The following is a 12,292-nucleotide window of genomic DNA, read 5'->3' on the forward strand; positions in this document are numbered from 1 at the left end:
GTGACCAGCCACAGTTGCCTGAAGTGCTCACTCTCTGGTGGTGGCAGTGCTGCAATGATGGGAGCAGGTGTACAATTAGCAGGGCGTCAGTACATCAGTAAAGCTGCCCTAAGGAGAGAGCAGGACTCCACAGGCCTGGTCACAACCTCCATCCACTACACTGCACACGGCATTAGAGCAGACAGCAAGATGTCAGCCTACCACTCTAACTAGACAGAGTTTACCACATGTTAACTAGTTACTGGGCTGCGCAATTAGCTGTATTAGTGTCTTGATTTCATTCATACACAATTTAATAATATTTCAAGCAAATGTTCATATTCGATCTTTCACTCATGTTAAAGGCAACATAAGAATTTAATAAACATTCACACTGCTTATTACACGATAGGTGCATCAAAGAATCATTAAAGAAGTGAGACTCATGATCTCAATTCTAAGCCAATTGCACAGCCATAACTAGACACAACACAGATGTCTGAAGTATTCTTCCTTCCTACTGTCATATGTCATTTGCAGTGCTTGGCCAGTATGAGTTATTAAGCTCACCAAGAAAAAGTTGCACAGAAGTAATTGAGCTGAAAGCTAATGATGAACTGCTACTGTTTCTCTTCTGTTTAAGCTCGGTTCTGTTTGCAGCAGTCTGTGTGGAATAGCCGAGTTTAAAGTAGTGCAATACTTTTGCTGTCTGAATGCAAGAGATAAATCAGAAACCCAACAGCCCAAAAACGTCCTCCCCGCTGAGCCCAGTACTGACACACACACGCATGCACGCAAACTGTTGGGTTCGAGGGCGAGCCAGTTCTACGGGGGCTCTATCCAAGGCCGTGGTGGAGGCAACATCCGCTTCCCTGTGGCCCACGCACGGCGTAAACAAACGCGGAACAGCCGCTTAAATCCGCATGGAAGCAGGAATGGCTGTAAAAAAAAAAAAGCGGCGGCATTATTCATAAACACAGCGCATCCTCAAAGGGCTGCTTCAGAGCTCGCCGCGCACCATCACGCATCCCAACTCGCTTTTGTTCCCATCCGCGCGCTGCCTGCCTATTAATCCACCACACAACACAGCGAGCGGCAAGCAAAAAGCACCGAAGAGAGAGGGACAAACAGAAAGGAAGGAGAGGAAAGAAAGCGAGAAAGAGGGGTGGGGGGATCTTTTGGGTATAATTCCCACAACACAACACAAAAACCACTTAAAAGGTCGAAGCACTTTGACAACAGCACTTCGAGAGCATTACCTGCCGTCAGAACGCGCCGATATATCAAAGCTGTAATTGAGCCGCGGAGTTCAAAGGAATCCAATGGAAACCGTTTCAAAGCAAACTAAATCTTGCCCTTAATTCTTCTTTTATTTGCTATCCATACTGATGTATGCTGCATGATGAGGCTAAATTTTTTTTAAGGCTAAATGGAAGGGGGATTAATAAGAGCTTCTGGGTCATGTACAGTTTTCTGTTATGAGTGGTTGTTTCCTCTGTGTATTTCTGCAAGTCAATCACACTCATAATCACACATGCATGGATGCCTGTACAGCAGACATGCTGGCTCAAGACACTCATACTTCCAGCAGTGCAGCAGGACATGACAGTGCACTGGAAAAACAAATATTATGCATTGAATACTTCATTTGAATGCATATATTTCCACATAAATAACATATTATTTTAACACAGTTACTGCTTAAGGTAAGTAAACAAAAGTCAAAACGTCAAGAATGTATTGAAGTAATGAAATTAAATTGTGTCTTCACACTTTTTTCTGAGTAGGGAAACGTGGTTGGTTGCCACACTTTTTGTTTTGGGCTTTCTAAATTCAGAAATCAAATAAAGCTAAAATTGTGGATCATTATGTAGTAATTCCATTAGTACTGTACAGTATTAGGTTTAGGGCAGTGTGGGGCTTGGTTGTCACACAGCACGGGATCTTATATTAAATGTTTAATGACTGATTATAAGGTTTATTTCTAAAGTTTATTTCTCAAAGACTAAGAATATTCTATATAAATAGAAACTGAGACCTAGTGCATCAATTGTGTTTATTCAAGGTAATTTAATCAAATGCACCTTTGTCAAAAGCCAAAACCCCCCCCAGAAAATTCACATCAAAAAACGTTTAAGAGCATGTCTGAAACACTGTCCTTTAAAACGTCCCTAAATTGACTGCAGTGGCACATGTGATAACAATCCCCATCATTGGTGTGATAACCAACCATATAAGGCTGTCACAGTAGGCTTGCTAATGATAGTCACACATCAGGAAAGGGCATAAACAAAACATTGATACCATCCTTTACACCCTCTTTTTAGTGATCGACTTGATTAAAGTACATTAATATCCTCTACATTAATAACAAAGCATCTGAATCCAAAATTTTCATTGTGGTATGGAAAACAGAAATACTCAGATCTTAGATTATAACCTTTGCAGTTAGAGGGAAGGCAACAAGATATATAAACCTTGTCTGCAAAGCTTAATGGGGAATTCCAACAAATCATAAATCAATCGTTGAGGTCTAGGCAATCATTCAGAGCATTCTGAGTGATGGTGATAGGATCCAGAGGTAGCGATGTCTATAATGCAAATATAGCCATTTTATTTACAATCCAAAATGACAAGTGAACCTACACATGCTCACAGTTTTTATATGTAATACTGATAATGGTAAAACAGTGGTAAATCTGGGGGCGAAAAGGAAGCTTTCTTTGGGTTCTGTTTTGCCTTTGAATATCCTGCCCACACCACTCTGCCAAGAATGGATTTTGAAAATATGTTTTAAGCCAAAGCTTTATCCCAAAACTATCATAAACAATGTTGCAAATATCAGGCAGCATATTCATGATCATGTAATGTTAATAATGGAAAAATAGCTATAATTCTGGAAGAAGTATTTGGTACTATTTTTTCTTACAACAGAAGCCTCAAAACTATCGTAAAACAATGTCTCAGGCATCAGGCAGTGTATTTATGACAATTTCTTGTAATAACTTTATATGAGGAAACATTTTAGACACCTTGTTCCCATCAGCATCACTGTGAACAATTGGACTTGGTAAGTTTCTCTAGAATGGAGTATTTTACATTTCACCACTCTGAACGATCGTTTACACCTTAATGATTTAATTGTGAAGACATTTTGAAACATCAGTGAAACTGACTTTCAATATTACAATATTACAGCATGTCTATTAATAGCTCCCTCATGGTGTACCAGATAAAATTGACAACCAACCCTGTGTTCACCTGCATGAGGACGAACACACCGACATGTGTAAGGTCTTCAGCAAAGCCGCTTAAACAAGCCATTATTGATTGAGGCTGGAAGGACAACTCTGTCATGGCTATAGATGTGAAGATGTGTGCACATGTACACACACAAACTCTGTCACTGGCTGGAGCATGGATTTATAGGCTTGTTCCCTGGACACGGAAGGATTAGCAGCCCATTGCACGGACGCTAATGAGATGTGAGAGAAACACTATGTGCCTAATTACTGTCCCCCTCACTGCTGTTGTCCTACCTCCTATGTGTATGTGTGTTACGTGTGTATGTGTGTTTGTGTCTGTGAACGCGTGTGAATGATCTCCAACCATCTCCACATCTTGGTAAACACCAGCTGTGTTCACGCTGAATGCATCGTCAACAAGAGAGAAGAGGGAGAAAAGGAAGCAAGCTGATAATTTGTGTTAATGAGAAAGCTAATTCTGAAAGTTTGTTTTGAAGATATGCACTCATAATCAGGTCAACTGAAGCTGCACGTTAAGAACAGACAGTACAGAAAACAGCTCAGGAAAGAGTTCTGACTTCAGATCTGCTCACACTAGCCAGATCAGTGCACTGAAAGGTAAAACTGACCCTAATTCAGCACACACTGGAAGAAGTTAAACACATTCATATCTAAAAAGTTAGTAGACACCTGTTTATCCAAAGTTTCTTCTGAAATCAAGGGTATTAACAGGTAGTTTGCCCCCCTTTGCAACAGTAACAGCCTCTACTCTGCTGCGAATACAAGACTTTTGAAAACTGCTGCATAGATTTGATTGCATTAGTGAGATCAGGAACTGATGCTGGATGATTAGGTCTGGATCACAAACGCCACTCCAACTGATCCCAAACATATTGGCTGGAGCTTTACCACTGTTCCACTGCCTAAGGCTGGGGGGCTTTATATCTCTTTGGCAGACACTTGACTTTGAGCATGGTGACCTTAGGCTCATATTCAACGGCTCCAGAACAACTCATTCTTTTGGCAATGCTTTTCATTGGAGAATAATCAAGCTTTGCACTTCATAAGTTATATAATAAATAGCTTAAAAAAAAACAACAAACATTCTATGCTATCAATGCATTTTCCAGTAGATAAAGACTTAAACGGTTAAAAAAAAACGGTTACCCAATCACAAGTCAGAAAAGTACAGAGGGTTAATGCATATGTTTTTAGCACTCTTTAGTTTAACATTTGTGTGGCAAAATGGGCGACACATTTGGGTAAATGCCTATATAGCCTTTTTACAATAAGTAAAAATTTCCAGTACAAGACTGTTGTACCATTTCATACAAATGGCCTGCACATGCAGTCTGTAGCAGTCCAGCTGTCGCATCACTAATATCACACAAAGGTAGTATATGTAGAGAAATAAGGATTTAGGTTTGTGGAATGAAGCGGTATTGGAGCAACGCTGAAGCAAGAGAGAACACCGTCGGTCTGAAAATGCTCCATGCTCCAGGCAAAATCACACCACTTTGTTTATACTCTGGTGTGTGTGGAACTGAACTTCTGTGTTAGTAATGGGAGCACCTTAAAGTGGATGAATGCACTATGTAGAAGGACTGTCTGGATACTTTTGAACATACAATATATTATCTCTGATATCAGTGTATTTCTTACCCATAAAATCTCACATGAGAACTTGGACTCATGTGTGTGTGGTGGGGGAGGTTTGAGGCTGGTGTTCCTCAGCTGTGCTGTGTCTGTCAGTACCTGCCTGTTTCACACTGACCATAATGAGCAACATCTCTGTTCTGTCACACTCCTCTCTCTATGTCTGTGTCTGTGCTCTGTCCGCTCTCACAGGATGGCCAATTAAACTGGTGTTAGGAAACAGGAAGCACATGACAGGGACAAAGACGCTCATTTTACTCCCCATTTTTCTCCCCCACTGACACACAGATACTTTAGTAACACAGAACAGAGCACAGAGACCACACCGCAACACATAACAGAGCAGAGCAGAGCAGAGCAGAGGAGAAAGCAGCAATAAGATGACTAAGCACAACATGACAGACACACCATCACACAGCATGACACGGCATGGCATGGCTGTAGTTCACAAAGCTGCAGTTTTGGCTTCCAGCTGTACTTTAGATCAGAACTGAAGAATGACAGGCACGTTTATGAGAAAAAAGGAAATGGAGCCATACTTAGGCCATCTAAAGACTAGAAAAGCTACATTCACATTATTGGGTTAAAGCTATAAATCAACTGTTTTGTCTAAATGTGACAGACATCAGAACAAAGTACTTCATTAGTGTGGAAATACTACACAAAATTAATCCAATTCCGCTGCAAGACGGAAACATAGGCTCACAAGCCAGATCTGGCAGGTTTTGGGAACTGCAAGAGGAAAGGGCCATTAGACTTACAAGCAAAATGACTAATTGCAGAACTTTTAGCACCTGCACAAAGAAAACAAACTTGGACGACTTCCAATTTGTTAATGGTTATTAGTTAGGTCATAAACACTTTAAAAATCATTAATAAGAAGTTATAACACATTAACAAAAAGGGTAGAAGTGAGCTGTTATATCTGATGAATATCATTACGTGAAATCAGATGACAAAGAAAGATCAGTAAACATCAAAATCTGAGCTTTGAAAGTATAAATGCATGAGGGTTCAGTACTGGGCAAACAACAGTTTACTGTTGCCCTTATTTGTGCTGTAACTGCTTAATAAGGATTTTAATGTCTTTATGAACTAATTAATAACCATTGATAAACTATCATTAAACTTAAAACATTCATGAACGCCTTATAACAGTAGTTATTTTAAAGTGGCACCCTGTCTGGTATACGCACAAGGATATCTTGCTTACTTACTACCTGCGGTTTCAAACACAATTCAGGAAGAGTTTTTTTTTTTTTTTAATTGGGAAATCATAATTGCTTCCGGCTAAAAGAAAAGACAGCATAAGTTCAGCTTACCATCATCATCCTCAGGCGGGCCGTCATATGATTTATCGATGGCGGCGCGGAAGCTCTCATTGCAGCCGCGGCCCCTCACCATGTGGGGGCGGGGTCTGTGGAAGGGCAGCAGATCGTTCTTCTGGGCCTCGGTTACAGCTGTCTGTAGACTCTCCAGTGAACTGGACTTCTTCAGGCCCAGCGTAGGACCCAGCTCCACACCAGAGAAGACTAGCAGAGAGGAGAATACAACTTTGTTTGCTTCTTTAGTTTCTGGAATTTCTTTGCCATACGTGAAATCTACAATGGTACAACAAATACCACTTCAATATTCTTACATTTTAATGATATGTGATGAAATTTGACTTGAAGACTGTGTGGGGTATCGAATCTGTTCTGTGGCATGTGCAGCTATTAGCCTGCTAGCTAAGCATTAGCACAGCATTAGCCAGTTTCACACACAGTTCACAAACAGTTAGCACTGTTTAACAACTAGAAATTATTGTTGTTGGATTGATGGTTTAACATTTATTAAGTGTTGAATTTAAGATTGTGCTCATTTATTGTTAGCTTGTTTATATAAAAAAAAAAATTGTGCTTTTTAAAAAGTTTGTAGTTTATTAGATGTGGAAAGCAAACTCGACTTCGTCACAATTTAAAATTACAATTATAATCACTATTTTATATATCAGTTATTATTGCCAGTGTTCACAACCTTAAAAAGACATTAACCTTTACTTATTTACACTTTGTTTCTATTTTAATCCAAGACAAACACATTTGTCTTTTAATATGCATTCAATACGCTGAGTCAATAGCTAGAGCATTTCCCTCAGGTACACCAGGTTAATGACGAATGAGTTAAAAGTTAATAAGGACTGCGATGTTAAGGGTGGGTATGTAGTGTGTGTAAGAGTGACAGAGTGAGTGTATGTCTGTGTGTGTACTGATTGAGAATGAAATACACAGGGTTAACTCCCCTCCACCTCTGCACTGTCCTGCTCTTATTAAAATGAGTTTTTAAACACACGCCTCAGCAGGGAGTGATGAGTGAGGAGGCTGAGGCAGAGAACAGCATCCCCACCCATCAGGACCACCCCTGCACCTCTCTATCCCTCCATCTCTGCCTTCCACCAGCCAACTCCCCTTCCTTGCTCTGCTTCTCCTGTACCCAAACCATTAGCTAAAGCGCTGCCGCTCCCACGGTGCATGCAGGAGTAAGGAAATCAGCGTATCGACAGGCGCCACGCCCTGCTGGAATTCCAATCAGGCTGTGCTGGACCTCTCTGTTTGCCTAATGGCCATTTAAATGAAAGAGGAAGTGGGATCTGTCTTTTAATCTGAATGGCCATGGTTGGCCAGAGCAGACCAAGAGCAGAGTCCAGCTTCACTGCTTCCTGCAGAGACCTCAATAACACGGGAACTGGAAACGTGTAATTTGGGACATGGCAGAGAAGAAAGGCCGTTTTTATCAGCTTTTCAGAGCTCTACTTACAGTGAGCTTTCTATGTCAGTTGGTAAGCTGAACAATGTATGAGCAAAAACAAAAGCAAATGTGGGTGTTGAAGTCTAATGATGCTCATAATGCAGCCTAATGTCAGATATCATGTCAGATAACAGACTGCAATAGAGATTAAATACTACATGGTACCTTGCAGATGGTAAAAAATATGACCAACACTAACAATATATTCCGAAATGTTTTAGACACCTGCTCATCCAACATTTCTTATGAAATCAAGGCTATTAATGAAGAGTTTCTCCCCCTTTGCTGCAGTAACACTCTCTAGAGAAGGCTCTACACTAGATGTCTGAACATTGCTGCAAGGATTTGATTGCATTCATCCACAAGAGTATTAGTAAGGTCAGGTACTGATGCTGGATGTTTAGTTCTAGATCACAAACTCCACTCCAATTCATCCCAAAGTACCCAATGGTGCTCCATCACTCTAGAGAGTGCTGTTTCACTGCTCCACAGCTCAATGCTGCCTAGCCTTATACCCTTTAGAACGATGATTATGCTCACGAGCAACTGCTCCAGAGTTTCCCATTCTATTGCCAAGTTTTGTCTATGAAGATTATATACCCTGCGTGTGCAAAATTGAATGCCTCACACAATAGAAGACATGTCTGTATACTTGCCAATAACAAATCAGAGAATAGTTTCTCTAAATAACACTTTAAAAAATAAAGCATTAATGCTTCTCATCACTTTTATAGAACACACTTAAAAAAATACATTAGAGACGTCATGGCTCTTCAGGACTTTCAAAGAGAGAAAGCCTAGTTGACAAGGTGAGTGACAGTGAGTGAGTGCATACGTAAAAGAAAAAGAAGGAAAAGAAGAAAGAAGAAAGAAAAGAAAGACGTAGGTGCTGCTGGACTCCTGAGAGCCGGTGGCCTGTGGTGCTGGAGCATGGGTACGGAGAACAGGATTTGTGTGAAATGAAGGATATAAATAGCAGGCCACTGCCGTTTCTGTATGACACAGCTGGACTGAACGTTCTTTTTGTGAGCAGAATTCCTGTCACAAATGCAATTACTGCTGTCCACTGGCTGGATGATAGAATTATTGGCTGGCTATTAAGCAGCTTTAGAGCTGCAAGTCCATGGCTCAGGCTGGGCTTCAGGGAGGTACTGTGTATGTGTCTAAAGGTGGTTGATAGGATGATAGGCTATCATTATTGTGATAAACTGCATCACAATACACATATCGAGCATATAATGGGTACCTTCAGTACTTCCAGGGTAATAAACAATTTTATCTGTTATAAGGTGTGTAGTACCTGCTAAGAGTGTAACCATGTGTTGTGACACTGACATGCATAGCTGTGGCAATGTGCATCATGGAGAACAGACATTCTATTAATTATGCTACCTAATGCAAATGCATTTTTTTTAACATCACTACGGTGCTCGTCTTGCCTCCCATCATTAGTGTTGTTAGTAAGCTGTGCAACAACATGATTGCCATCATTTTTTTCTCCATTTTCTTCAAATTTTGTTCAAAATATTGAGAGTATCAAATTGTGAACTCAGTTACAAGAACCAAATCTAATCATGGGCTGAGTGTATTATCACACTCCTAGTAACAGCATATAGTGCATAGTAATATGTAGCATATTGGATTATTTGCTAAGTTTAAAATATTGCAAAAAATCAAATCTAAAAATGTGCCATAACTTTTGCAAAGGCCACATTTTACATAATTTTTAAAAATGTATTCAAAATATATTAAATTTAGACTGTGATTGTGCATTTTATATATAGTGTTCCATGAAAATATGTTCTTCAAGAATTGTAATATTATATTTCTACCATACAGCCATAAGTCAGTGTGTAGGTGAACTTAAGAGAAAATATGAGCACCCAGCAAGCAGCAGTGTGAGTTTATCTACTGCACCATGCGTTAATGTGGTACAACGGTGTCAAAATGTAAAGGCTGTGAGGTAGAACAGGCAGAGGACGTTTTTAGCATGTATGACAGAAAGGTTCGCCTTTTGAGCGTGTCAGGATGTGCGAGTGTGGTGTAAATCACTAGGGTGTTATGTCTGGTGGTCAAAGTGATGAATGTCACCTCAGGCACATTACCTGCGTTACCACCTTTGTGTTTAAAGGAACTCCGTTAAGAACGAGGCAAGCATATGACACCTGCTGAAGTAGCACCTACCAGCTACATCACTGTGCTTACAGTAGTCTAGATATGAGAGATGGAAGGAGCGAGAGAGAGGGAGAGAGGGCGAGAGAGAGAGAGACAGAAGGGGGCGAACGAGAAAGGAAATAGATTTTAAAGGTCGGCTGTCACTGTGATGCTTCTGTCCCGCTCTTGCTGTCACCCTTCTGCCTCCGTTTGTCTGCCTCCGTCTGGCTTGGGAGAGAACACGTCGAGCTCTACGCCCAGAACAACTTAAGGGATCCACCCCTGCCCATCAAACGCAGCAGAGAGTTTTACTGGAACAGAGCCACACACGCTAAGAGTAGTGAGAGGTGCTGAGCTTCAGCCTCCAGCAGTGCTTCAGACAGGACGCTCCATCAGCCTTAATGTCCCGTGTCCGGGCAGCCGTCAGCATGGCCCCCGCACCTACTGCCCCGCGGATCCATCACAGGGACGAGCGAGGAGTAAAAAGTTCTCTCTCTCCCCAGCCCGTGTTATGATATTTAAGATGGAGAAGATGTATGGATCTGATAATTCTCAGCGACAGACTTTTAAAAGGCATCTCATAATTGCAGTTCATCTTTATTGGGTTAGTGGGCAAGAAGAAGGCTATAGGGAGTCGCTGGAAAAGGGGGAGACTCTGTCATTGTGAAAACAGGGTGATAGATGACTACTTGTGGTTACCAGCACACTAGAGCAACCTATTGAATTCCATCTCCCATGACAGAGTTAACTAAATACTGAGGCCTACAGGAGCAAGCGACCTTCCCCCACACAACTGCAGGGGATGTTTTTACACCAATTCTGACATTGGTCATGTAGTGAACTGACTGCAAAACATCTAAACGACCATGGATAGACAAAAGATTAATCACTGTGAATCTGAACAACGCTACAGACACAATATACAGCGCCCTTTAGAAATACTGGCAACCCTGATAAACATGAGCAAACAGGCTGTAAAAAGCACTCTGTATTGCTTGTCCTTTTGAGCTTTCTTTTAAAAGTTTGAGAACTGCTGTTTTAAGGTGAACCTACTGACTGAGGTCACCAAGGCCAATGCCAAGCGTCAGCTATAGAGGGGTACTGGGCAGCACTGGGCTGAGGAGCAGTGAAACTGCATTCTCTGAAGTGATGGAGCACTAAGGAATACCTTTGGGGTGAGATGGAGTGGTGTCTGAGATCCAGAACTGATCATTTAACATCAGTACTTGACCTGACTTGACAGGACTAGTTTTACAAATGGAGGTGGGGTGATGTAATTATTATCTTAGGGATTTCAGTCCTTTCCAAATCCGCCACTCTTATTTTTACAGACTGCATTCCTGCATCAGTAAAGCTCTGGTTGGCAATCACCTGTACTATAAAATGAGCAGTAAAATAACTCCAGGTGATAATAATCCTATGTGAATTGCCATGTTGGTCAATACTGCATGGGAAAGGGAAGTTAGCGGTCTTTCTTATATATGGGGGCAACTAAAGAAGTATTTACTTGCACTTTCTGTGGCCTAAATCAAGCCAATATGTTATTATTACTGATTACATAAAAAACATCTAAAATAACAATAAAACTGATGTTACATGGCGATGTTGACTGTTTGCTGTAAATTCCTACGCCAGTGACGATGCTTACGACATACTGCAGTAACTCAACACAGGGTTAGGGTTAAAGAAAATCCAATTAAATAAAATGTTTGGAGTGGCAGAGGAAAAGAAACGGACTAAAATGGAAAAAACAAACAAACAAAAAAACAAAGCAGTATTGGTTATGTCTCTGAATGAAGACAAGCTGAGAGGTTAACATTTATGAGAGCAAGACAAAGGTACAAAGAAGGACATCTTTCAGAGAGGGAAGGAGGAATTAATGTAATTTAGTGAAACCACAAAGAAACAGAGAGAGAGCGCGAGAGAGAGAGAGAGAGAGAGAGAGAGAGAGAGAGAGAGAGAGAGAGAAAAGAAAAAAGAAAAATCTGTGGCAACATTATCAAAAGGTTGGACTGTATACTGTGTCCAACCAGACACACCTGTGAAAATCACACATTCTTAGTCACTCTTTCTCCTTTATCTTTCTCTCTCTCTTTCACACACACACACACACACACACCCACACACACACCATAAACACAAACACAGATGGTTTTCTGCAGGACAAATTAATCCATCAATCCCAATCATCCAAACATGGCGGCCTTCAGCTCAAATCAACAACAAACTCCTTCTCCATTGTGAATGGAGGAGGGGACATTATAAAGAAAAGCACAGAGGGAAAGAGAGTGACAGAGAGGGAGGGAGTGAAAGAAAGAGAGAGACAGTGAGAGAATGAAAGGAGCAGAATGACGGCAGAGCTGTTGATAGGCCAGCACTTGGCAGCAAAATTACACAAGAGAACAAATCAGTCCACGGGCACTCCACTACTGATTCCTAAACACGGCCCGGCTCCTCAAAGCCTTCTTCAC

At 41.0% G+C, this 12,292-nt stretch overlaps 1 protein-coding gene across 6 annotated transcripts in view; it reads right to left on the bottom strand.

The window, feature by feature from the left end:
- Positions 1 to 12,292, bottom strand: part of pard3bb (par-3 family cell polarity regulator beta b) — a 305,148-nt gene that overhangs the window by 110,224 nt on the left and 182,632 nt on the right. For all 6 annotated transcript variants that reach the window (XM_036568581.1, XM_036568590.1, XM_036568609.1 and 3 more), the window contains one exon: positions 6,203 to 6,412. In XM_036568581.1, coding sequence (XP_036424474.1) covers positions 6,203 to 6,412 — 210 coding nt within the window. The remainder of the gene's footprint in view (positions 1 to 6,202; positions 6,413 to 12,292) is intronic.

Source organism: Colossoma macropomum, unplaced genomic scaffold (assembly GCF_904425465.1).
Source record: "Colossoma macropomum unplaced genomic scaffold, Colossoma_macropomum, whole genome shotgun sequence".
NCBI classification, from domain to species: domain Eukaryota; kingdom Metazoa; phylum Chordata; class Actinopteri; order Characiformes; family Serrasalmidae; genus Colossoma; species Colossoma macropomum.